The sequence below is a fragment of the Empidonax traillii genome, unplaced genomic scaffold (genome assembly GCF_003031625.1).
Source record: "Empidonax traillii isolate 1590-97213 ecotype Southwest subspecies unplaced genomic scaffold, ASM303162v1 scaffold164:size861626, whole genome shotgun sequence".
Classification (NCBI taxonomy): domain Eukaryota; kingdom Metazoa; phylum Chordata; class Aves; order Passeriformes; family Tyrannidae; genus Empidonax; species Empidonax traillii.
In genome coordinates, this window is record NW_020955357.1 from 578,261 (window position 1) to 604,311 (window position 26,051).

The window sequence follows — 26,051 nt, forward strand, 5'->3', positions numbered from 1 at the left end:
AATTTACACTTTTTTTTTTGCAGCTGTATAATTCAAAAGAAAGCAAAATGAAATACTAAAAATATTTTTTTTAATCTATGCCATTTGGCATGCAAGGAAGAAACAGTGGTTTTCTGTATAGACTTTGTTGCTCTAGATGATGAGCTGTCGGGGAAGGCTCCATTGTAACTGTTGTTGTTAGCAGGGAATCAGGTGTATTCTTGCCAGTGCACCACAGCAGCATGTCATGGATATTTCATTGCAGAGAAACCTCTGGTGCATAGAGGCTTGATACCAGAGCAGGGTTGTTGACAGTTGTTACCATAGCAATGATAGCAGCTGTGTTGTCCAAGAGGTGTGTTTGAATTGTACCTTTCAGGTATTTCCTTGTGATGGAAAAATACACTGAAAATAATTAGATCCTTTAAAAAGTTACTTTTTCTGCATTAATATTAGGAACATTTGAGAAACCACATAGATGGCAGTTGTGATCTAGACAAACTTCAGTATTTTGCTTGGTTTTTATCTGAGGCTGTTGAGCCACCACAGGAGAGTAATACTTTAGCAGAGCAGTTATTTAGTGCCCTACAGAAGAACAGGTAGCAGGCAGGTTCATTAGTTCTATGGAGACCACATCATCATTCACTAGGAACGTATCCTGGTGTACTCTGAAAATGAATAAACTTTTAAAGCCACCTCTTGGGGAGGGACTCTGAAGGCAAGAGACAGAGCTCCTAACCTGTATTTAGGTAGGGGTTTTGTTTTCACTTTTAGAAAGGAATTTAGAGCTAGATATTCCTCTCACCTAGCCTGCTAACAACCCCCGGGTTCTTCAACAAGTGCCTGGAGGTTGTGGTAGCATTCATCAGAAACCTGACTATTTTGCATTTTAGCATGTGATTCAGTGGATGTTTCAAGATGGATCATGGTTTTAAGCTAATAGTAATAAGTATTCTTCATCATTCTTGACCAAGGATAAAGGAAGATTAATCCTCTATTTTAATTTTGTTTTTCTGCAAGCAACTGCTTCAGATTCCGATAGTATGATAAAGAATTTGCTTCCAAAAGCAGATGTTACAACTAATGTAGCAAAGCAGCTTTCCTTGTATTTTTAGAGTCTATTTTACAAAGATACGTCGTCGTGTGTGTTTTTTTTCCTATCCTGTGTTTATGCCAGCCTGTATTCTCATTTTGATGTTTAGTATTGATTGATATTGCAGAGAGGGATAATCAAGTCTGCACAAGGTTCTTCTCAAGGCATTTTGTATGAGTGTGTCTGAGCTTTCTCTAAGCTGAAAGAAAGCAGTTTGCATGTGTAGAAATGTCTGGGTTTTTTGCTTTTTCTTTCAGTGCTAAGAGAGATGGGCATTTCACCTAAAACATCCTTCAGTTTTCTTGCAGTTCCAAGGTGCTCAGAGTTACCTTTGATTACAGGCAGAGGACATCCTATTAGCGAGGTGGATTATTTCAGTGATACTATGATGTTGCCGAAACAGGTGGGCAAGTGAGGCTGCTCTTCTCCAGTTAGGAAATGGCTCTGCAATGCAATTATGATAAGAGTCATCAGCCCCCTAATTTTACCAAGTAATTACTGTTGATGAACTCTTGAGCAGAGAAATATATAAGGAGTTTTTCCTTTAATCAAGAGTTTTATAGTGATTCATAACTGTCTCCATTTTCCAAAAGTGGGCTACTGGTTTTCATGGTACCGAAACTGTTTTCAAACAGGTTTGCTGGTCTTCTGAAACCAGTCTATTTAGACTGGCTGAAAGAACACTAGAATTCAAGGTATCAACCTTACACAGTTTAATTCTGTCTCTATAAAGTGTCTTACAGAAGAATGTAGTCTAGTTCACTCATAGTGTACTGAAAGAAAAAGAAAAACAATTTCTTCTCAAACAATACTTACATTTTTTCAGGATGTCTTAAGGGATAGCTGTAACTGATAAGAGTCTCTGCCAGACCTATAGTTTCATTAATGGTTTCCTTCAGAAATGTCCATGTAATAAGCATTTTGTTATAAGCACAATTGAGTCGTGTTCCTACTGGCACAGAACAGTTCACACACCTCAAGCCAGTGCTTTGTTAATAAAGTATTCACTCAGTAATAATTTGATTTAAAAGTTTGTTGCTAATGTCTGGCCCTGACTGACTGACTTAGCAGATGAGTGACTCAGTAAATAAGAAAAATTCTGCTTTGCAGTGACTTTTATGGTTTGCAGTCTGTGACCTGTTGTCTTCAGGTGTTAGAGAGTGCCCCTGGTGGTGAAGTGGTTAAGCCGCGGCGCTGTCAACGCCAAGGCCCGGGTTCGATTTCCGGTCGGGGCCACTCCCCGGGCAGATGGAGCTCGTTAGCCCTGTAAGGCAATCCATCTACGTCCTGAGGACCTCGCTGCCACCATCCAAGCTCGCTTGGCCCCGGCAGATGAACCTCAGGATTAAAGGGTGGGCTCAGTTCCGCACACACTGTCTCACCTAAAAAAAAAAAAATCCAATGCGCAGGCTGGAAGGTGGAAAGACCTTCCCCGGTTCTTCGTTCGCGAAGACTGGCCATTACCTACCTTACCTTACCTTACGTCGGGTGTTGGTCACCAGCAGCTGTGGGAGTGTAGCACTTCTGCGATGAAAGCCAGTCTGAGAGTAACTCTTTCTCTTGTGGTGCTGTGTCTCATGGTCTGCAGCAGTGGTGTAGGGAAAGTATGAGTTGTACTGTGGATGGATGACCTAGAAGAACAGCTTTTGTTTTGATGCTTAACTGGATCTGTAAGTTGCAGCTACTTTTTTTCTCTCCCACTTTCTCTGAAGGAAAGTATGCGCACTAGATGTTGCTGCACTCTGTCTCTTGATCCTTAACTTCTCTAACTTGCATCAGTGATGGGAACAAAATATCTGGGTGTCATAGACTACTTTGATTCTCATCTTAAGGTGTCTGGGTAGTTCCAGAGTATGTGCCAGCTTGCCCTTAAGGCTTTGTTCTTGTGTCCTGTCTTCAAAGACAACATCGTACTTTTTCAAGTAGTTGTCAGATGGATAAACTTATCTTAGGGTGAAGGGTGAGAGAGGAAGAGAGAGAGAGAGAGGATAAATTAACTTTTCAAGAGGTGGCTTCTTGTTTCTCTTCTCTTACTTTCCCCAGTGTGAAAAAATCTGTGTACAACAGAGGAATAATCTTACCAACTTTATGCAGAGTGCTGTATCTATGTCTATCCCTGTCTTGGTCTTCACAAATGGGTGAGAATTGGTCTTATAAAACTGGTCTCCCTCTTTATGTGGTGCAGCTGGAATGCCTGCACTTTGCTCTTGTCTGTGCCAGGGCTGTTTGGTTATAGGCAAAGTGATTATTTCCCCCTTTAGTAATAGGAACAATTTCAGCACTTTGTTTTTTGAATTCTCATACCTCAGGGCATGCATTTTCACACCTAGCAGTGCAAGGTTTATTTTCTTTAGTGTCTGACCTGTTCTTCAGCTAATCTGGTGTAAGAATCCAGAAGTAGTTGTTTCACATGCTTCCTTGACAGTTTTGCAGTTTGTATAAACAGAACGTATCTGGCAACCGGTGCACAGCATAGCTGTTCTTACCTGTCTTTCCATAAAGAAAGATCTACTGTATTTAACTTAACTAAAGAAGTGCTTGTTTACAGGAGTGTGGGCCAGAAGAATTTTTGAGACTTGAAGGAATGCCTATGAGAGGGAAAGGCACATGTGACGCTTTCTTCTTTGGCACTTTTGAAGTTCTGCTATTTGAATTGTTGAAGAATGTCATTGATAGACCTCACTCTTTTCATTGCAAACAGCCTTGATGTTATTTCAGCTCTCAAACCAAAGCACTTGTGTCATTTGGCTTCCTGGCTATGTTTGACGTTCATGTTTCCTCAACCTTCTTTGGAAACGGAGCTCGCTCAGCAAAGCATTAAACTGAATAAAAGGAAAGAGGAATGTTATTTGTTAAATGAAATACTTTGGTTTTGATGAGTACGCATCAGAGAGGAAGTATCTTGCACATCACTTAAAACTTAGAGTAACCAGTTTGACATATTTTCACCCTATTTTAAGTTGCCACTTAGCTTTAAAAATACAATTAGCAAAATTAATCTTCATTATTCTCCTGTATGGGACATTACTATGATGACCTCAAGTATTATTTTCAAGGTCCACTCTTAATTTCTAATTGCCTTTTTGAAGAGGTTCATAAACGAAAATTGTGTACTCAGATCACACACACTGGAGTCTTTTGGATATTTTGGGTAAAATACCTGTCCTGAAAGGACCTGTCAATGACTTATTCTTTGCAAGGCAAATTATCACATACAGTGAACTGAAGTACAGTTCTGTAAGTTTGGAGCAGGCCTCTGATCTCAGAGCCTTTCATACAGCACACGTTAAACTGCACCAAACTAAACTGCCTTGCATTGGTGTACAAAACCAACTGTCTTTTCTGTGCATGCAGCTTACACTCTTTGATTTCCAGAGAGATGGAATAGTTGCAGACAGTGCAGTCCTATGGAGTGTTGTGCTAAAGCTGTCTTTGAGAAGGGTAATTTTGGTCATAATATCTGACTTTACTATGAGTTTATAATGATACAATGCCTATTGTAATGAAGTGTGCGATTTGGATTAAGTCTGTAACAAAGGAGATTTGGGGTGAAGTATCACATTTAGATTTGGTCAGTTTAATTTCTTGTTTAGTTTATATGTATCAGTGTTGGTTGGAAACTGGCTGGGCTCAGAGGTTTGATCATAGGTTAAAAAAAAATAAATCCCATCTGTGATGTATTAGAAGTGGAACCTCTCAGATTTTGATGCAGGAAAGGATGTGAAGGTCCTGTTGGACGAGAAAAGGAATGTGAGTTGTCAGCAAACCTTTGCAGCAAGGAAGACCAACCTCACACTGTGCTCAGCATTTTGAGAGAAGTTATTATTCCTGTACTGTTTGTCACTTATGAGACCTCATCTGTTGTATGATGATATGTTGTATCTTGGTTTGGGTCTAAGTTTGAATATTGATATAGCAGAGTTAGCCCCATGGAGGGGTCCCAAATTGCTAAGGGGGCAAATGTGAGTGACATGAGAGAAGCAGTTAAGAAAGCTGCATTTGTTAAGTCTTAGAAAGGGAAGCCTAAGGGAATTTTACTGCTGCCATCCCCCCTGCCCCAGGTACAGAGATGGCCTCTTCTCAGAAATGTACACTGAAGGTGTTGGAAGCTATGGACAAAAAGTGCAGCAAGGGAAAGGTTGGGTGGATAACAAGGAAAAGATTTCCACAGTGAGAACAGTCAAGTGTTGTACAAAGTTGTCTGGAGGGTTTTGCAATCTGTGGAAATGCTTGAAACTGTGTATGATCCTGTAGCTTCCCTAGTGCTGAAGTATGTTTTTTATTTCTTTTTCTTAACTTAGTACATTGAAATATCCTTTGTTTTTCATTTTTGCTGAACAGACTTCAATGAAAGAGTAATAAAACTAGTTATTGTAAATTGCTTCAAAAATTCTTGGAATTATACTGGTAATTTCGTGAATGTATGGGAACAAACTGGGTCCTTCTTTTATTTCATCAGAGGATTTAAAATTTCAGATGTAATATATTAAAATGAACTCCAAATGAGAGGAGCTTTGAGAGCCTATGAAATTAAAAATGGCAGTTCTGCAGTTTACAGATGAGTGGTGTGGTCCAAGATGATGAGCTGGATGCAATGAAAGGGAATGTTCTCCGGGGGCAAAGTGTACTTGTTTGCCTTTGGCCAGCCTGAGCCCAGTCCTCAGACAGGCTCTGAGCCTTCCAGAATCCAGACCTGTGGCTGGGGTGGGAGGCAGTGTGGGATTTCTGGTTTGGGCCCTTTCCTGGGGGGATGCAGCTGACCATGACTGTTGGACCAGGTGGCTGCTGTTGTTACAAGGTGATTGAGCAATGGAGGCTGTGGACAGGGGTTTTCAAAGCCTGGTGTTAGTCCCTCCAGGTGCTTATGCTGAGAGTGTCTACTGCCTCTTTCCCTGCTTTTTGCTGTACTCTGACATGTGTGTGTGAAATTCACACTGTAGCAAGGAATTTATCCTTGCTTTCTAAGCATGGGAAAGACTCTGCAAGCCATATTAAGTTATAAATGTGCTCAGCCCTGATAGACTCACTTGTTTCCTGCTGCAGCTAACAATGGAGTTTCTTGTGCATGACTAAAATATTTCTTATTTATCGTAAACCCTTCTCATTCTGGTTCTGTTCAGAAATGTTACATTTCCAGAGTGCCAGGGGATTAGCCAACCTTCCATGCAGTATACCCTAGACTGTATCTAAAATACTATAGTGTACAAATTTTGAGCCTTTAGATTTTCAGAAATTTTGTTCTCTTACTTGTTTTCTTAAATTGTACATCAGAGGTTTAAGATAAAAACATTTTAGTCAAACTTTATAAACTGATCAACTTCATTTTTAAGGGATGTGCAAATTGTATAATGGACTTTCTGATGTGTGTCAAAGTGTGCCATTTGCCATATGGACATTGAATAAGTAAATAAAAGTAATGTTTTTTGGTTCGCAAATATTAATAAGGTTTCATTATTATACTGTAGCTGTATTATTGAGTGGTAGTAGCATTTTTTTTTAAAGTGGGAATTGTGTGCCTTTAATATGTATTTGGAAGATGTGATTCTCATTGTTTTTACAAATGTCTCTGAAGCAATGGTGCATCAGGGAGATAAAAAAACAAACCTGGGGTTTATTTTCCCCTTCCTTGTTTTTTGAGGAACCAGCATATATTGCTAACATGTATCAAAGCTGTATCTAGAGTTTTGATGATAAAGTAAGCAGAAGGTGCTTCTTGTAGGCAAAACCAGACGCCTGTGAAGAGGCATAAAGGTGCTCTTAAGACAAGATGCATGCAGGAAGTGACGCTTCAGATTGTTTGTTGTCTGATCTGGAGATGAGTATATCTGGAGTATCAGGAGAAGCTTTAGTGGTCTTCTTTTGGTGGACTTTGGGAATGGAACTGACACTACAAATTTAAGATTGATGAATTTGACAACTATGATCAGATGAAAACTAAGCAGGCTGGTAACCAGGTGGCATCTGGGGTGTGATTTGTCTTCATCAGAACTTTTCCAGTAGTGCTTAAACAGTAAAACGTAAGTGAATGGTAGTTGAGAACAAGTAAATGTCGAGCTCACCATGGATATCTCTCCCAGCACACCGTATAAAGACATAAATGGAAAAATAAGTACTCCCTTGATGCTTTTGCTATTTTATCTGGTCTCTTAAATTTTCTCTTGAAGAAATTGTGGTTTAAGAGTCTGCAGTTAGCTGGAAGTTTTAAGGAAAAAAAGTTCTAAGTTTTTGTCTTTCTATTTGGTAGGACATGTTACAGGACAGTATTGGTCCTTATAAGTTATGTAGAATGGCATTGTACTGAAATTTGCTGTAATTAAAAGATAATGCTGATGCATTTATACTTCCTGAAATATATATATTTCCTGAGGAGATGCTTCTCTTCTACAGTAACACTGACTTCTGCATGCCCTGGTCTTTCTGGGACAGTGCTAAAGGTGGTGAGCGCTTTTCTGACGGTTAACTTTTTGCCTTTCTCCTTTCTAAAAATCTATTTTATTTATTGATATTACATGTTTGAGTTATTCAGACATTGTTTGCAAGGCATGACCAGGTCTTTTCAAGTCCAAGATAGAGAGGTGATGATTTTTACAGCACTCTTTTTACTAGAAGAAGAACTAACACATTTCAGTAAAATAAGTTTAGTGGCCCTGAGTTGGGGGCCACTAAAGGGTAGAGGGTAGAGGATGACCACTTTCTTAGGCAAGCTCTGAGAAGTCAGCTGGAACCTTAACAAGGCCTGCTACAGACAAAATATGGATGGTGATCCAAGACATCATGAGGCACATGTACCCTCAAACACATACATTAATCCAGTATCAGTATTCATATTTGAAACCAGTTTTTTGGTTAAGTGAGTATCACAAGTATATCTTGTCATGTTCAGAAACCTACATAAAGCTCTGGAATCAAGTGCTGCTTTTTAAGGAGCAAGGCGAGAACGCTGACTTCAGGTTACTGTTCTAATTCTTTATATCTTAAAATACATGGGACTTGATTCTGCAATAAATCATGCTGGGAAAAGATAAATTGAAAAGTAAAACAAAGCACTACATGACTTGTGATAAACCTTAGTACTCCATGCTGTGTTTGTTTTGGTTAGTTTCTATTTAAAATTCAGGCAATGGCTGTCTCCGCTGAAATGGTAGTGACATAAAATGATTTCTAATACTTCCTGTCTTTGGTTTTATTTACAGATGACATGGCAGAGCTTCTCCTTGGAGAGTCCAAACTAGAACAATTTTTGAAGGAAAATACTCTTAAACAGAGTAGTAGTCCACGGGGCCCCCAGCCAAAGCTAACTGAGGTCAGGAAACATCTCACGGCAGCTCTTGATAGGGGAAATCTAAAGGTATGTAAGTTGGTCTGAGCAAGAATTGGAAAAGTTGAAATTGTAGTATTGAGAAAAGTTTCCTTAAATTATATTTGGAGGTGCAGAAATTGATGTTAATATCTGAGAGCATTTTCTGTCTGAACCTTCTGATGCTCTTAACTGTTCTGACCCTTCTTTTACTTAACTCTTCTTGTAGCTGCTACATCAGCTTACCTCTTCTGTACTCAACATCCATCTTTTGAGAGATTAAAAGCTTTTTTTACAGTCATCTATAACATTTTGTTTCCTGTGGTTTCTGGGAGTATTAATTTCTTTTCCTTTTCTCTCCTTATTCGTCCATTAATCTTTTTTTTCAAGACATTTATTCTGCCCTGATACTTTGAAATTGTATGAATTAAATATGTAGACTGTGGAATATATATCATTAAGTTTTGATACCATGTTATTTTCAACTGTGCTTGTGGTGTTAGAAAAAAAATAATTGGATGGATTGTAATGATAGGCTGCCTTTAAATATATTTTTGTGGATTCCCCCTTACTTCAAGCTTCTCTAATATTAAAGGAGACAGAATTTTGTTGGTTTGTTGCTCTGTTAGAAGAAATATCCTGAGGGTTTCTACATGGATATATACAGGAAACACACCTAATAATTATTGGAAGGAAATAGGTGTGTTTTCCCAGAAAAACCCTTTCTTATTCCTTTTCTTTCTAGCCAGAATTCCTACAAGAAGCTAACCTAATTATGGCCAAATTAAACTATGTGGAAGGTGATTACAAAGAAGCTCTGAACACATATGCCAGAGTTGGCGTTGATGACTTGCAGCTCACGGCAGTGCCGCCGTACAGGCTACGGATGATTGCTGAAGCATATTCTACAAAAGGTAAGATTGCTCTTTCCAGTATCATAATGTGTTTTAAAAGTTAATTTATGTCTTGTCTGAAGTTGAAGAATTTTGTACTGTGAATATCATCAACACGGTAGTGGAGCACCATATTTATAGATGAAACAGGAGGATGGCTTGGGCCCCTTAAATTATTCTGAGTTTGTGCTAGGTTGACAGGACATGTACCTCAATTAAGTTTTTTGATCATGTGTATTTAAAAGTCCTTCCATGTATAAATGTCACAGTAACTGTGGCTAAATACTAAAAGCATTATAATTGTTGCTGAAAGTTAAGAGTTACAAAAAGCAGTGCAGTTTTGTGGTTGCTGTGGGCAGAATGGAGAACCTTAATTCACTGTCATGCTTTTTACTGAATGTTAAAATGCTCAGCCTAAGCTATGTTGCATAACTAAATTACCACTTAATTGAGAAAAGTAGCAATGCATGACTTGGAAGGTTTACTTCTGAAACTTTCTTACAAGGATGTAGTTTTTTAAAAATAGAAGTGAAGTTAATTAAAAAATATTTTCTTTTTTACTGGTCTAGTGTGATTGTAATGCTGGCCTTGTGTCTTAAGGTGGCAGTGGCACTTCAGTTTAGAAAGCTGTAATAGGCTTCAAGCTGGGTCAGTGTGGTGAGGAAAGTGTCAGTTTGTATGCCAGAGGTTTATTAGAATTTACAGAGCTAAATGTTTGCTTTGGTCTGCTGTGTTTAAGCTTGGGTTTGGTTGCACATGTACTTTTTGTTATGGCAAGAGGAGTGTCAAAGGCAGCAAACAATTTGTGGGAGACTTCAATAGCATTAACTGACAACTGATCAAGGATTGTTTCTAATGTTAGCCTTGGAAGAGAGTGACTGAGTTCCACCAACACGGTCCTCTAGTAAACGTTAGACAAGCATGAATCATGGTCTGTGGAGACGTCAAGGAAATAGGGGAACTACCTGACAAAAGGATGCTTTGTAAATCTGGTCACTATTTAGATCAAAGTGGGAAGGGAATACAGGGAGTTCTTCTGTATGATGTAAATCTGCCCAGTTTTGTCACACAACATCTGTGTGGGCTTTAGAGCAATGTCTGGTTTGGGTACTCTCAGCTTTGTGGATTTTGGATGGGTTTTTTTGTTTAGTATCGTTTTTTAAGTCTGTGAGGATGTCTGTTGAATTTGTCATGTTCTTTCCAGCAAAATGCAGTCTTGGACTTGATCAACTTTAAGTACCTAAATTTGCTTATGTCTGCAAGGAATCCCAGTAATTCAATTGAATCTTTTCCCAGAGCTCAACTCTTTGTTTCATTTGACCTCATAAGGATACAAACTGGTTGAAATGTGGTAGCATACATTTTTCAGAAAAGATTAATATTAATAACTTTACTTAATTTAAATATAATGTATGCAGAAATAGAAAAATATATATTTTTTCTGCTCTGGAATGTTTTGTAGGTTCAGATTTAAAGGAAAAAAAAGGAGAGAGAAGAAAACCAGCATATCTTCTGTCTAGATGTGTGGGTTTTTTCTTCTGATTTCAAATTTTATTCTTAAAACATTGAAATGCATGTGTCATATGAAGCCTTATATATCTTGACTGGATTTTGCTAGTTTGGTCACTTCTACTGGGTGACTCGCTACCAATTTACTTGAGCAAACCAAGCAAACTGTTGGTGTTTTGTTCGTGTTCAGAAACATCTTTTTTAGTTTCCAGTTTAAATGGAATTGTAAGATAATTAGGGATGAAAGGGACATTAAAGATCATCTAGTTCCAAACCCGCTACCAGGGGTAGGGGCACCTTTCACTAGATCGGATTGTTCAGAGCCCCATCCAACCTGGCCTTGAACACTTCGGGGATGGGGCATCCACAGCTTCTCTGGGCAACTTGTTCCAGTGTCTCACCACCCTCACAGTAGAGAATTTCTTCCTGATATCTAACATTAATCTGCCTCCTTTCAGTTTAAAGATATTCCCCCTTGTCCTATCCCTACATGCCCTTGTAAGATGTCCCTCTCCAGCTTTCTTGTAGGCCACTTTAGGTACTGGAAGGTGCTCTAAGGGTCCCTGGAGCCTTCTCTTTTCCAGGCTGAGCGACTCCAACTCTCTCAGAAGGTTCATAAATTTTAATTTCCCTTATTCTCATGGTAGAAGACTGCAAGAATATAGTCCTTTTTCTGTTCTAGAACAAGGTGTTAATCACAGGGCAGTCTTAAATTTAGTATTTTAAAGTCTACACAGGTTTAGAGTACTTAACAACTAAATAACATATGCTCCTACCCAGAAGTGTGTGTTTATTTTTCACTCTCTTCCCCTTCCAGCTAGATTTTCTTGTTTCTCTTTGTAAGAGTGAACTATAAACTTTACAGTCTGAATTCAGAGTCTCTTCAGAGGTGATTGAGGTTTGTAGCTATTACCCAACTAAATACGAGTTATTCTTATAGGGGTTCTGCGCTTCACTGGGATTTGTATTTCTTCTTATAAGTTCAAAGATAACTGGATTCTATAAAGATAAAACTCTTCAGGGTGTATAGATTCTATTTTTTGGCAGTCATAGCACCATGTTATTAAGCAGTTAGGGACTGTCTGCAGCTGTTTGCATTGGCCCAGCTGCACTATACAGTGGTGCAGCCTGCAGAGGCAGTGGGGGATACCTGCTGGATTTGCCCCATTTCAGTCCAGTTCCAGTGGATTTGCAGTCTTGTGTGCTAACGTGTCTGATACTGCTGTTCTTACCACAGACAAAAGCATAGGGTAGATAACTAATGGTAGATTTTAATTGCCTTAAGTGTTTTTGCCTTATTTAAGGTGGGACCACCTCCGAGTGCTTACCTTCTCACTCACTTCTCACCTTCTCATTCTGTAACCTCAGAGGGGACAGATTGAGTGGGATGCTGGAGAGAGATTCCTAAAGATATGCTCAACTCTTGGGGAGGTGTGTGTGTTTATTTATGTGTATATACGTCTGCACATATATAAATATATGTTTGGATGTATTTATGTTGTTAGAAAGTAAGTTGTGAGAAAAATCCAGAGGGAGATTCTTCCTCTTCAAGCTCTCGAGAGCTGAGTGTGTGTGAATGCATTAGTCATCAGGGTTGTTTTTATACTTTACTGCAAAATGTTCATTAAATTACAATAGTCTGCTTTACAAAAGTCTTTGTTACCATAGTTCAGGAAATTTAGTGTCATTGCACCCCTAAAGTCTTCAACTTGGAATAACTGTTAAACCAAAGAACTAAAGCTATCTACTATCTGTAGCACACTCACAAAGGAAGTCCTCAAATTTTTTATTACATAAAGAGTTAAATGCATATATATCTTTAAAAGAATGCTTTTAATTCGATATGTGGCTTATAGCTTTAGTTGTGGATGCATAGTTATAAGACTGTATGTGAGAAGAGGCATAATATGGAGTGATAGTAAGTCAGGCTAAGGATTTGAAGACTCTCAAATCCAGCAAGGAAGATAGTTTGTATTTTCTTGGAAGCGTGTAGGTAGAGAAATGCTGCTTCAAATCTTCTGAAGAAAGTTTCTTGATAGATTTGTCAAAATTCAACATTGTAGAATTTCAACAAAATTTTAAGAAAAATGTATCAAATTACCTTTGAAATATTTTCTATTTCCTTTACACGTGGCTCTTTGCCAGCCTGTGGTGTGCAGGGAATCAGAGGGTCTAAGTGCCCAAGCAGTGTTGGAAAGTAGTTCCTGTCTCTCGCTCCTCCTGGAGAAAATGTTCAAAATTGTTGGTGTGGTGATGAAGGTGTGGCTGTATTTTATCTGACTGACGGGCTCATAGACAGGTTGTTTGGTTTTAGTTTTTTCCTGGCTTCTGGCAACAAAAAACACTTTAAGTAGTAATGTGTTGTGGTTTATCCTGAATTAGAAGAAGATGTAAGATGATTTGATGAAAAGTTATCTGCTGCTGTATCCATTAAAACAGCAGGGAGTAGACTGGCCATGTGAATGCACGATGCAAAGCCTCAGAAACTTATTAGAATAGGTCAAGACAGCAGTGTTTAGATATCCCTCATGTAAAAAGTGCAAGGAGGTAACTGCCTCACAGTACACTGAATGTAGTGCAGTTCTGATATTTCCCTGCCTTTCTTCACCATTTCCTCAAGTTCAAAGGTTAAAAACAGAGTTGTAGGAGAGAATAATTTTCTTTTATATAGTTAACTTCATGGAGTAACATACTTTTTTGACCTCACACTGACTTTTTTATATATGTGTGTGTGTGTGTGTGTGCCCATAAAATACAGTTCTGATTAGACCTGGTGATTTCTTTACTTTAAGAAAAGAGCTAATTTTGATGCTGTGCTTCTGAGTAATGGCTCTGTATGGCTACGTAGAAGGTGTTGTGTGGGACAGAGTATTAATAAAATCATAGGTTTTATATTAAGTACATAATTTTCAAAGATTCAAAGCCTTACTTGGAGACATTCAGAGGAGCATTTAAAAAATACAATAGAAAACATAAGTTTAAAAGATGTAGCTTTTCAAATCAGTAGTCGACTTAGTATTTGCAAAAACATGAGAATGCTTATTTGGATCTGTTGGTTAACTTTTCCCCCCTCTGCTTGTAAATTCATATGACACAAAAGCAAAAGAGAAGCATCCAATAAAACAATTCGCTGTAGCAAAATGCCTGTGGTTGGAGGTGCCAGCTTATTTCAAGAGTGTGTGATGAGGGAGAGAAAAATAGGCATAGAAGGATGACATTGCTGAGGAAATGGGCAGGTTTGCACGGCTCTGTTGTTCAGAAGGGTTAACCTGAGGGCAGGTGTATGAACATTGCTGGAGCTGGCTCCCTGGAGCTATTGCCTGTTAGTCACAGGAGCACATCACACCTTTTAGTATGAAGTTTTAAGGAGCAGTACAATAAGAAACCCAGATTTTTTTTCTTCTGCCACAAAAATAACTTGGACCTCAGTAGTGGTTATTAGAGCTCTGTTAAGCAGTTCGAGCAAAGCTAAGAAATGGGGCTGGGCAGGGGGAGGAGAAAGGAAGGACAGTCTTCAGACTGTGGTGGCAAGCCTTGGCTCAAAGTAAAAATGTGGATTTTGCACATTTCTGGCTGTATTACATACTTGATATTTGAGTATCTATGTAGGAAGGACTACCTTCTGATAGATGGAGAAGGTTCCCTTGCTCAAGAGGTTAATTTTGTCTCTTTAGGGTCTATTTCTTCATTTTCTTCACTCCATCAGCTTAATTGGCAATGCTCAATTCTGAGACTGAGGAAGATCATGAAGAATTGAAATAAGACAAGTTACAAATCCATAAAGAAGTAATGAAAGAGTGCATTTGTCTGACTTTTTTTTCATGTTAAGCTTGTGTATGTAGCTCCAACTTTTCCTACTTGCTTTTCTTACAAGACCAATCAGAAAAAAATTCTCTATACACTGTTACCATATGGAAGCATATATTTAGAATCCATTTTAATGGTGGCTGAAGTTAACATTCCCCCAGGGATGTGGCCTCTGGGAACAGGACAATTAAGTTTCTGCAAGTTTTCAGCAGTATATGAATGAGGTAATATACTGGAAAGCACACATAGGCATTATTCAAATACTGTACATGGCAGTGTCTCTTATGTTTCTAAGCAATTTTGTTTGCTTATGGAAGCAGAGATGAGATGGATGCACAGTGAGATACTGAGGTGTTAATTTGGGAAGGTGCAACTTGTCAGGAACTCTTAAATAGAAAGTTTATATTTAAATAGGAAATAAGCTTATTAAAATTTTAGGTAACAAAACTGATACTGCTGTGTAAGTCAAAAGACATAATTGAAAAAATGAATTTATAATACTTGGCATTAAAAATTGGTGACTCTTTGTAAAAATGCTTAGAGAGGATCTTAGCAATTTAAAAGTCTGACATTTCTTAAAGTCTGCAACTTTGTAAACTTGATTTTAGTAAAGAGAATGTGTTTAGAATTAGTACAGTGTATAGATTAGTAGACCACTCCAGATATCTGTCAAGATGGCTGTGTTGTATTACAGTAACTAATTAAATATGTGAGAGATGTTGTCTGTAAGTTAGACTGTTTTATTACAGAATTGTAGCCTTATAGCTGCAGGCTGTTTTACATCTCATATTGCCTGTTTAAATAACTGTGTTTACATTTAGATGATGTATGTTGAGAAAGGTTAGACTATCTTTACTGCTGCTGACCCATATTCAAATTTAATGTTGCATTTACCAAGTTAAATGATTGGCTATTAATTAGTTCTGTTTACAGAAACATGGAAATACTCATTAGGTTCAGTGGAAGTGTCAGGTGCATGTGAATTGCTACCCTGCAGTTAGGAAAAGATGGTGCACTTAACTTTAATCATATACGACTGTAATGGGATCTTGTGCATTGCCAGCCTGTGTCAGCAGACACCAAGCAGCTCTTCGTGGAAGAATGCTAAATGAAAACTGGTTTAGTGATTATGCTGGGGATCTCTAGCCTCATTAGGGAATGGGTCAAGAACTCATCTTGGGTTCCCTCCTCCTGTCTTGCTGTGCAAATGTTGCAGGCTGTGAGCAGGCAGTTTCCAGACCATAGCTGGGAACCCTCTGCCATGGATTCTTCAGACTTTCTCCATTAAATCTTATCTTTCCCCAGCTTGTGTTTTTGACTTCTGCTCTGCTGGAGCAGGGACTGGGGGAAACCAAGGCATTTATCCCACTTTCCTCAGTGCTGCTTTTTTTGAAATACAAACACTGAATGAAAATAATATGCTTCTTATTATTACAATAGAATTCTTTAGGTCTTGAGCAGTTTGGTGGTGTCTTATTCTTAGTTTCTTCCAAATTTGTAGAGGTTCTTCAGAATCCTCCCTTTGGTAGAGTGAGGAGAGGAAAGAAAAATGTTGGACACAAATTAAAAATTAGTGATTCTGGCCTTTTATTTCTCTTGAAACAGGAAGAACAGATATCACAGTGGAACCTGTTCTTTTTCCTCAGAGATGCTTGTAAGAGCAATCCTGAAAATTTACAGCAAAACTGTAAATTTCATAGTTAAATCATCTCCTTTCTCCTGAGCAAACAGCTTCCTTGATGTCTACTCTGTGTACTGGTGTGCAGCAATTCTACTTTGGGGTGGGGGTTGTTCAGCAAAAGATATTCACTCACTCCAGGATCTGCAGCAATTACCAGTCCTAATATCAGCTTTTATCTTTTGTTTGAACTTTTTCAACCCCTCTACAAGATGCTGGTCTGTCAAAGGGTTGCACTTGATCTCAGAGGTCCTTTCCAACCCAGCTGATTCTATGATTCTGTTAAAGGGCTGTACTGCAGCAAGAACTGACTGGCACAGGGTCATGAAGAAACAAATGTGTGTGTGAAAAATACTGGTCTCTTCTGTTTACAAGACACTGTAAAAGTCTATTTTGTACTCTTAAGAAAATACAAGGATTGGAATTTTTACATTTAGAGGAAAGGAGTGACAAATTGTTTCAAAACAATTATTTCAGAGGATACTAAAAGAAATCCCAGAATATTAAATATGGTCTTATTGACTGCTTGGAGTAATGAGTAGGTATTCAGTTCAGAAAGGGAAATGAGTATTTCTGGGCTTTTTTATTTTTCTCTTTGAGAAACTTCAAGACACTTAAAAGCCCTATCATAACTATGGCAGTAGAAGAGTTGTGCTAATGTAATGACATTCCACTATGAACATGTGTGACAAAAAGCTGTGTTCAGATCTGGAAAGTTTTGCTTATGTTGCTCTGAGTTTCATCTAGAATGGAATTTAATTCCCTGTAAGTGGTCTGTGTTCAAAAGAGTGGCTACCCAGAGGAACTTCCCTAAAATTCAGATATGCTGGAGAAGGGAATATTGACCTTTTTTCTGATGCCTTTTCTGGAAAATGTGTATGGAACTAGCCATAGAGATCCTGCATTCTGACAGTTTTTGGAGACTTCCCCTGTCCCCAGGTCTTGGATAAGGGGAGGGACAACTGAAGATACTTGAAAAATCAGAGGAAGTAATTGTTTGTTTTTCCTTGGACGGTCTATAGCAATAGGCAATTCCCACTAAAACAGTGCAACTGCAGTAACTATGAAAGTTAGAGTTAGCATATTTACCTATTATCTATTCTTTTTCTCTTTTCCTTTATAATGATTACTTTGCAAATACCAGTAGGGAATTGAAGAGGAAAAAAAAAAACATACTTTGCTTTCTTAAAAAATTCTCTGCAAGCAAGTCACAATCTTTGATTGAAGACTTCTAGAAATAAGTCCTTCCCCGCAGTGAAATTAGCAGTGTTTGTTCTAAGTTCAGAAATAAACTGTGGGAGTTCCTTGACAGCAATAACTCAGATTGTTCCAGTTTCTCTTTTAAAACTACTAATAAGTGTTTGCCATAGTCTGCATAATTGTTTGTTCTAAATAAATAGGCTAAACATGAAGTTTCTTTAAAAGGAGATGAAAGGGTTTTTGTGTTACAGGATTTGGAACACTTAAGAGTGTTGCTTTGCATATCATTTGGGTAAGACTAAGTGCTGTGTACTCCAGTACACTGGGATTTTACATGTCTGGGTAAGGAAAAGGGGAAGCAAACCCAGAAATTCATATCTATTGTTGCAACCCTCTCTCTTGAAAAAACACGTTTATGGACTTAAGTATAGAACAGTAGTTCACTATTTTTCATCTCTCCTTGGACGTGCCTACTAGAAAAAAGTAGATAAACCATGGAGTCCATTATTACTTGTGGTCTCTTAAAATTTATCCAGGCAAGGTACTGGCTGGCGTCATGGCTAATCCTCAGATATACAGTACTGTAAATGTGATAGGCCTTAGCCTTGTGGGTTTGTTGTCTTTTTAAAATGATCTCAGTAGTGGTCTGTAAGGATACTTGATAAAGATCTGAACTGTGCTGTGGATTCCCTTTTATCTTAGAGTAATTTTTGGTTTACTCTCTATCGTGAAATGGGAGCGTTAATTGGTTTTCCTACAGAACTTTCTACAGAAGACTGGCTTTCTGTTTGCTTTGTTGGTTTTTAACACAAAAATGGTTGATTAGCTACTTGTTTAGGACTTCTTAAGTATAATTAGTTAACAACAGTAACCTGTTGTTACTGAGGTGTCCTTTTTCTTGGGTATTGGTCAGTTTGTGCAAATGTGGTGGTAGGGCTAGCCTGGTCTTGTGTTTGTGAAAAATGAAATAGTTTACTTGGCATAACCTTGGCTACTGATTTGAGACTGTAGACACAAGAATGCCACATGGAATAAGTAATAAAACTGTCTAGTGTTTGCTTTCTCAATATTTTACAAAATATTGGTAATTTATAAAGTTTTTGAAAATTTGAAGAAAATCTTCAGAAGTTATCATATAATTTAAATATCAGGAATATTCTTTTCTTGTTCAAATTCTCTTTGTTGCTCTTCTGCTCTTTTGACAAGCAATTTTAGAGTTACCTTGCAAAACATGTAAGCGTAATTAGTATGGACTCGTATTCATTTCACTGCTTCTCACTTTCTTTTCCCTCAGGAGTCATCTTCCTTGATGTCAGGACTAGATATGTATAAGTGTCCTCCCAAATTAAAACTGACCCAGTTTGTTGGAAGCTTTTATTTGAAGGTGATTTTAACTGAAAGAGCTTAAATTTGTCATGAATATCCAAGCCATCTTGTGATACCAATTGTCATTATATTCTTGAATGCAGAATAAAACAAAATAATGAATAAAAATTAAGTAAATCAGTAGCTGTGACCTTTACAACAAATTCAGTAATATTTTGTAGCAAGACCAATTTTCTGAATATCTCAAAGCAGTTTGTAAACAGTAGAAGAAATGTCTGCCCTTTTAGGGGGAGAGTAGCAGAGATTCCTGCCTAGCAATATATGTTTTTTTTTAAGTTCATGTGTTTCTTAGTTCTATTATATTACTATGTACTTTTTCTTTTTTTGGGGGAGGCCTAATGTAATGATCCCTATTTTTATTAACTTTCATCATCTCTCAGTATTCTTATGAAGAAGTGGGCATTATTATATGGTTGTTATTCCTGTGTTGCTGTTTATATCTCTTTAAAATGAAATAGTACTTTTATGTACTTTATACATTATTAGTAAAATTTCATCTGTATTTAGGAAAAAAATTGAGTAGTCTAGAGTGACTCAAATTTTAACCTATTACAGGATTTTTCATCTAGCTAATATGTTTTCAAGTTTAATACAGTACTGAATTGCAATTATTCCTCGTGCCATCAAAAGAAGTACAGTGTGCAAATCATTCTGTTAAGCGGTCATTTCAGGATAGTTCACCAAATAAAATTCTTGCTTCAAAGCATTGCATGCTTAAAGTATACATACTTTCCTGGGTTGTAATAAACATACCAGAAAAATATAGTGAGTAGTAATTATAGAGTTTCTCTAAGAAATAGTATTCTGTACTTCATCAAAGAACATTTAGAATTTAGTACTTCCCTGCTGCGTTACTTAAAATTTCTGGCAGAGCACTGAGGTATTTTCATATCTTACAGAAAATTCTCAGCTAAAATGAGAGAATGTCCTTATAGTGAGTTTTTCAGATTTAAAAGATTATAGCTGTGGCCATAAAGTATAAAAATAGATAGAATAAATCTGAATCAAATCAACAAATAGTCAGTTGAGTTATATGATTCATGTAGGGGATGATATCTCTGGGGCATTGGCTCTTAGTGTCATGGGAAAGAAGGAGTGGGGAGGAGTGATCTGTACCAACTGTCTGGTGCTTTCAGTCATTTGACATTTTACTGCAACTCATTTACTGTATTCTGTGGTCAGCTCTGAGATTGAAGGTGTTTTTGTAGGACACTGCAAACTTTCTATCCAGTATTAACCTTACATTTAGATCTTCTTATCAGCAGGTCTGTTTAAAACTACTGTAGTAGCAGAATAACTGACTTTTTTTCTACAGTGTAATCTTGCTGTTTGGGGAGCTCTGACATACTGTTAGTAAAATAACCTCTCAGATATTTGTGCTTTGATTGTAGAACTAGGGGGGAAAAAAAAAGGCAGGTTAGTGTTAGCTACTCTAGACTATTTGCAAATACATTAAATTTTTAGAAGTATGTTAGGTGAAAACTGTGACGTGACAAAAATCCGGTGCCTGTTATAAAACTCAGGCTTTGCAGATTTTTAAGATACAGACTACTTGTGTACTTGCCATGCTTTAGGGATTTGTAGGTTTTTGAAAAGAATACTGGCTGTTATTTTTTCTTTAGCAGAGGGGTTAGTGCTGGAGTCAGAATTTTGTCTTAATTGGATGTATAGTTAGCAAATAGAGCTGTAGGTTATATGTTGGTTGTACTGGTAAAAGGGTGAATTGGAGAGTTAAGGTGGCCAACAAACTCTGATACAAACCAGAAATCTTTTTTTATACAAGTGAGATAGACTTTTACAGACTAGTATTAAAGCTTAATAGATGTTCTGAAATAATCTGGAAGCAACAGATATTGCATAGCCTTGAGTTTATCAATGAAAAAACCTCCAAATTACCTATCTTCTGAAATTAGGTTTTTCTTTTGTAATTACAATGAAACATACTGTCCCCACCTTGTATTGATTGACAGAAATCCTGTGATAAACTATTCTCCAAACTGCATTTGTATTGCCTGGCATTCTACAAACATCTGCCCAATACATAACCATGTGTTTTGTTGTTGTTTTTAGTTTCTCCAGTAATGGATTCTCAAAACTTTCACTGATGAATTGAGAATACAGTCATTTAAATTGTGGATTATATTAATGTGGGAGCAGTTGAAGGCACTTTATGATCATCATTTACTGCTGACAAGCTAAAAGAATGACCTGAAATACATCTCTTAACATGTGGAAAGTGCTAGTTCAAATGCAATTCATTATTCAAATAAATATAAAATGAGGTAGCTGGCCTGCAGAATATGAGCTGGTGATCTGTTGCAGATCTCAAACAGAAGAGAATTTTTACTTGTATGTAAGGGAAAACACTAAAGGTTTTTTTTAAAGTATCCTATATGAAAACCAGGAAATCTTTAATCTTCCCTGCTCAGTGCTATTGAGGCCTCAAGTGGAGCCGTGTATCTAGTTTGGCACAGTTAGTCAAGATAGAGGTAACCAGTTGGAGAGTGTCAAGAGGAGATAAAAATGATTAGCTGTCAAGGAAGCAAGAAAAAAGAAGTGAGTGAGAATTGGCATTATTTGTTACAAGCATGTCTCTCTCTCTCTAGATGAATATTAAAAAAAAATGTTTTGTAAAAAACAGAATAATCTCTCTTTGAAGATGAATCGAAGTAATAATCTAGAGAGGGAGATCTAGACATTAGGAAAAAATGCTAATTGCGAGAATAGTTGAGCTCTATACTAATTTGCATATGAAGGTCAAAGTATCCCTACTGTCAGAAGGTTTTAAGAACAGGTTAGACAAGTGTCAGGGGTTGGCTGATTCTTCAATCAGATACATGGATTAATATTCTTGAGGTCCTTTCCAGCTCTTTAATTATCTTGAAAATAACCGTAATAGAAGTGACTTGTGTAGGATATATGATTAATTAGTAAGAGTTGTAGTGTTTTTATTTGAGACAAGCAAAGATTATTTTTTTCCTTCAAAGCACCACATAGTGTGTTTGTTGGATAAGGCCTGAGCAGGAAAGACATACATGGCCTTGGTGAGAGTGAGCTACCTCTTCTAAATTTAAGTACAAAAATTACACTTCCTAACATCTTGGTTTCTTAAAATGTATTTGTTTTTATAAATGTTTTTGCCTTGCACAGTAACTAAGTTAATATTGTCTTGAATGCCTTTATACACTGTGCATTGGTTTCTGTGATCATTCTGGAAAAATGAAGACTTATCCAGTGTTAAGTACCAGAAAGACACTGGTACTTTTGTGGTCGATTGTCATAATGTCTTTTAAGTAAAAATTGATTTAAAAAATTGCTGCTTCTCGATTTATAACTATTAACTGTTATTAAATGTTATTTATATAGTTGTGAGTGTCTCTTTTAGGGGACCTTCATTTCCTTTGTTTCTTCTCCTGCCTAAAGAGGTTTAACTTGGACTATGTATAATATTATATGACATTAGCTTTTAATACTTCATTTGAATTTTTTTTTTGCTTCCCAGGTCTTTGTCTTGAGAAGTTGCCAGTTTCTTCCTCAGCTAGCAATCTCCACGTGGACCGTGAACAAGAAATCGTTACATGCTACGAGAAGGCTGGAGATATTGCTCTCCTGTACCTTCAGGAGATAGAAAGGGTAAACTGCGTTGGTTTTCTTAATTGAAGAACTGTGTGGCTCATCTTTCGTTGGTGTGGTGTTACCAACAACTTGGTAACTCAACAAAAACATGTCTGATATTTCTTTTCATAGGACTTCGGTGCACACCTACAACTGGACAATAAATCAGTGTGCCTAAATGGCTGTCTGGAAGCTGTCCTTCTGACTGTTCTCTCATTCTGACCTCTTGGAAGACAGTACCAGTAGTCTAAAAGGGACAGAACTTTGAGTTACTGTGTATATTCAAGATGCTGATCTGAGCCCTCTTGTTACCCTGTGGTGGTTCATTCATGCACATTGGGACTATGGTGTCTTTCAAACACATATCTTGGAATATTTGTGTTGCATTTATACACTTACTAGCATTTCATGTAGTTCTTAAAAGGAATTTAATTCAAAATGAAGCTATGAAGATTGAAATTTAATCTTGTTGATGCTTATTTGAAGCCAATAACATAATTGCACCTAAATTCTCTTTTATAAACTACTTGAAGGTAAAATTCAGACCTAACACTGTACCTGTCAGCAGGTACGACGACATGTCAGTGTGGTGTCCCAAACAGTAACTGAAAGTGTGTTTGCTTCACCTAATAGGCACAATCCCAGGGCAATGGAAAAATCATGTTATGATAGCCAGATAAACATAGGATTTTAAAATTTTTTAGATGAACTTCAGATAGATCTTAATACTTCTATAAATTGAGTCAGGACAGTGTTCTTGGATTTGATAGCAAATCTGTCAGTTTATCTAAGTAATATATTCCTTACCGGATGTATATATGGCGCTACAGTTACTGTCAAAATCCGAGGTCTAGATATGTAGGAGACTTGGTCTTCATTGGTGAAAGCTGTTGTATCTGAGCTTCTTAATGTTAGACAAGCTATAACTTCTGGACAGTTCTGCAGAATATTAGGCTAGTTACTTCACCCTCCCTCCCTTCGTCTTATACATTATGGATTATGAATTATGGAAAGTTAAGATTAGGCTCTTCATTTGGTGTTATCTTAAGTATTTTTTTAGAGAAAAGAGAATTTGTGGGTCCCTTTATTTCTAGTAGTTACACACCACTGCTTTTTATTTAGACTTAGAGATAGAATAGAATAGAAGCAGTACACTTGGGGCTCTGTTCTTTGCCTTGTGAGTGCTGTTAGAATGAAGTGAGCTGGCAATATCCATTTGACCCTCTTTTTCAGACCTATTGTTTATAAGCCTCAAGCCTGTCACTTGACAACTGTCTTTGAAGGGGTTATGAGACACAGTTAGGGTCACGCAAACAGAAGAAATGGGAAAGAACTTCGATGTGATGAGGGAAAAAATAATTCCCACTGTTTTTAAAATAGATAAGGGTTTTTATTCTTTGAGGGTTTTTGTTTTGTTACTGTCTTTTAGTAGCTGGTAGACTGTACAGTGAATATGAAGGCAAATGAAAGCTGATAGCTCTCCATTTTGACAACATTCTTAATGCTGATGTAATACAGTTATTTCTAAATTGTTTTTTTGAAATCACTCTGGAGATAGCTTTCAATCTTACTACTGTCTGCAGCAGTCTTTTTAACTTAACAGGAGTTTTAGATTTTTGATACCACCACCTCCTGCTAAGTGAATAAGGTTACAAATATGCTTTTTTATATTCTTCTCTTTTGTGTACCACTCTTCACAAAAATTTCTGAATAACTGTAATAAAATTTTGCTTAGCAGTATTTGTGCTTGGAGAATAAATTGCCTTTAAGGGTATATCCAGGAGTGAAAAGGGTGGCAATGACGGTAAGGATAGAAATAGTCCATTAGCCACCACCTACAGATGGCAAAGATTTCTCCAACATTAAGTATTGATTTCTGTGTAAAAGTACGCAAAGCTTAATTTTTGTTTTTTTTTTTTTTTTCTAAATACGTTTTTTCCCTTTTTCTTTTGTTCTGTTAGGTAATTAATGCCAATATACAAAACAGAAGCCCTAAGCCAGGGCCCACTGTACATGAACAAGAGCTTGGTTTTTTCATGGAAACAGGACTGCAAAGAGCACATGTTTTATATTTCAAGAATGGGTAAGATTTGATTCTTCTTTTATTGTGTTTGCCTTTTTTTTTTTTTTAGGTTTTGTATTTGTAATTTAACTGGACATCATTTGTAGCAGTTGTAGATTCTGTAATCATGAGGTCTCTTATTAATAAAGTAGTAACATTTTGATTGAAATAGTAAAGCTGCCCATGTTGTATTTATTTACATATTGTAAAATTATTTAATCAAAATGTATTAAGCAGAAAGCATTTTATAGTCTAACTTAGTAAATGTAAGAATATAAAATACCTTTAACTATTTGAAAATTATTATTGAACACTGTTAGAAAGTGATTGACAACATATTGAAACTCTTGATTTTTATAATTTTGATTTTGTAATTTTTTTCCAAATCTCTTCAGTTATGACTTATTTTAACATTATGCTGCAGGATAAATGTACATGAAGATCAACAGTATGTATATGAGTATACAATCTCCATTGTATCTGCTCTATAGATCCCTTTAGAGTCTGCATGGGAGTTCCTTTATAATTCCTTTTAATTAAGGCTTTCCTTAAAAGCCTAACAATAAATGCCGTTACCACACAAAATGAGAAACAGAGTACAACTCTCCATTTTTAATAACTTCAAAACTTGGCACAAATGGTTTTTAAGTACATTTCTGACATTTGTTGAAATCACATAGTTTAAAAATTTGTTTGTGGGGCTTCTTATTCCATTACGAAAATGTGGTTTGATTGAAATATTGGAACTCTTGATAGTACTGTTCTGCACCAAAAATGTTTTTTATTCTTTGAAATACATAAACCAGAGATGAAGGAAATCAAGCAGTGTCTGTAAAGAGTTCGAGATTTTAATGTACTCCTGGTAGGGTGAAAACAGGCTATCCAAAGTTTTCAAACTATTCTGGGCTTTCAGCATGGAAATGAAGCAGTGCTGCAATAACACATGATCTGAGAGTTACACTTTATTTCTGTTTTCGTAATTTAATTGCAGGAGGAATGGAATGTTCTGAAGGCTAATTTTTTTCATTTACCAGAACTAAAAATAAGATCTCTGTTTTCATGCCTGCACAAAAAATAAATAAAATACATGTATTGAAAAAATCCCTCTGGCAATCATGGTTAAGAATAAGCTAAAACTTCCACAGTTTAAAGAATTTTGATGGAAGGCCAGGAATGGAAATGGTGCATTTAATCTGACATGTTGTGCATAAAAGCAATCAGCAGCAGACAGAGCAGATTGCTATTAATGAGGAAAACAAAAATCAACTGCACAAAAAAAAGTCATGCAGTGGGTTGCTAAGGAACATCCAGCCCATAGGACTGTTCTTCCTAGACCATAATCAGTTGATCTGGTGTGAACTTTGAGAGGTGATTGTAAAGGTGATGTGCATTTTAATCTTTCACAGTGAAGTTGCTGGTGATCTTGTTAGCTCCTATGTAAGCATATAGTCTTTTTTGCAGTCTTAATACAGTGACCCCTTGCAGTTTATGAGCTAATTACACATTATATATAAAATTTTTAAATCTTCTTC

At 36.9% G+C, this 26,051-nt stretch overlaps 1 protein-coding gene across 3 annotated transcripts in view; it reads left to right on the forward strand.

Annotated features, from left to right (window-relative positions):
* TTC7B (tetratricopeptide repeat domain 7B) overlaps positions 1-26,051 on the forward strand; it is a 138,674-nt gene that overhangs the window by 12,489 nt on the left and 100,134 nt on the right. For all 3 annotated transcript variants that reach the window (XM_027885326.1, XM_027885324.1, XM_027885325.1), the window contains exons 2-5: positions 8,266-8,420; positions 9,115-9,283; positions 22,345-22,475; positions 24,419-24,540. In XM_027885326.1, coding sequence (XP_027741127.1) covers positions 8,266-8,420; positions 9,115-9,283; positions 22,345-22,475; positions 24,419-24,540 — 577 coding nt within the window. The remainder of the gene's footprint in view (positions 1-8,265; positions 8,421-9,114; positions 9,284-22,344; positions 22,476-24,418; positions 24,541-26,051) is intronic.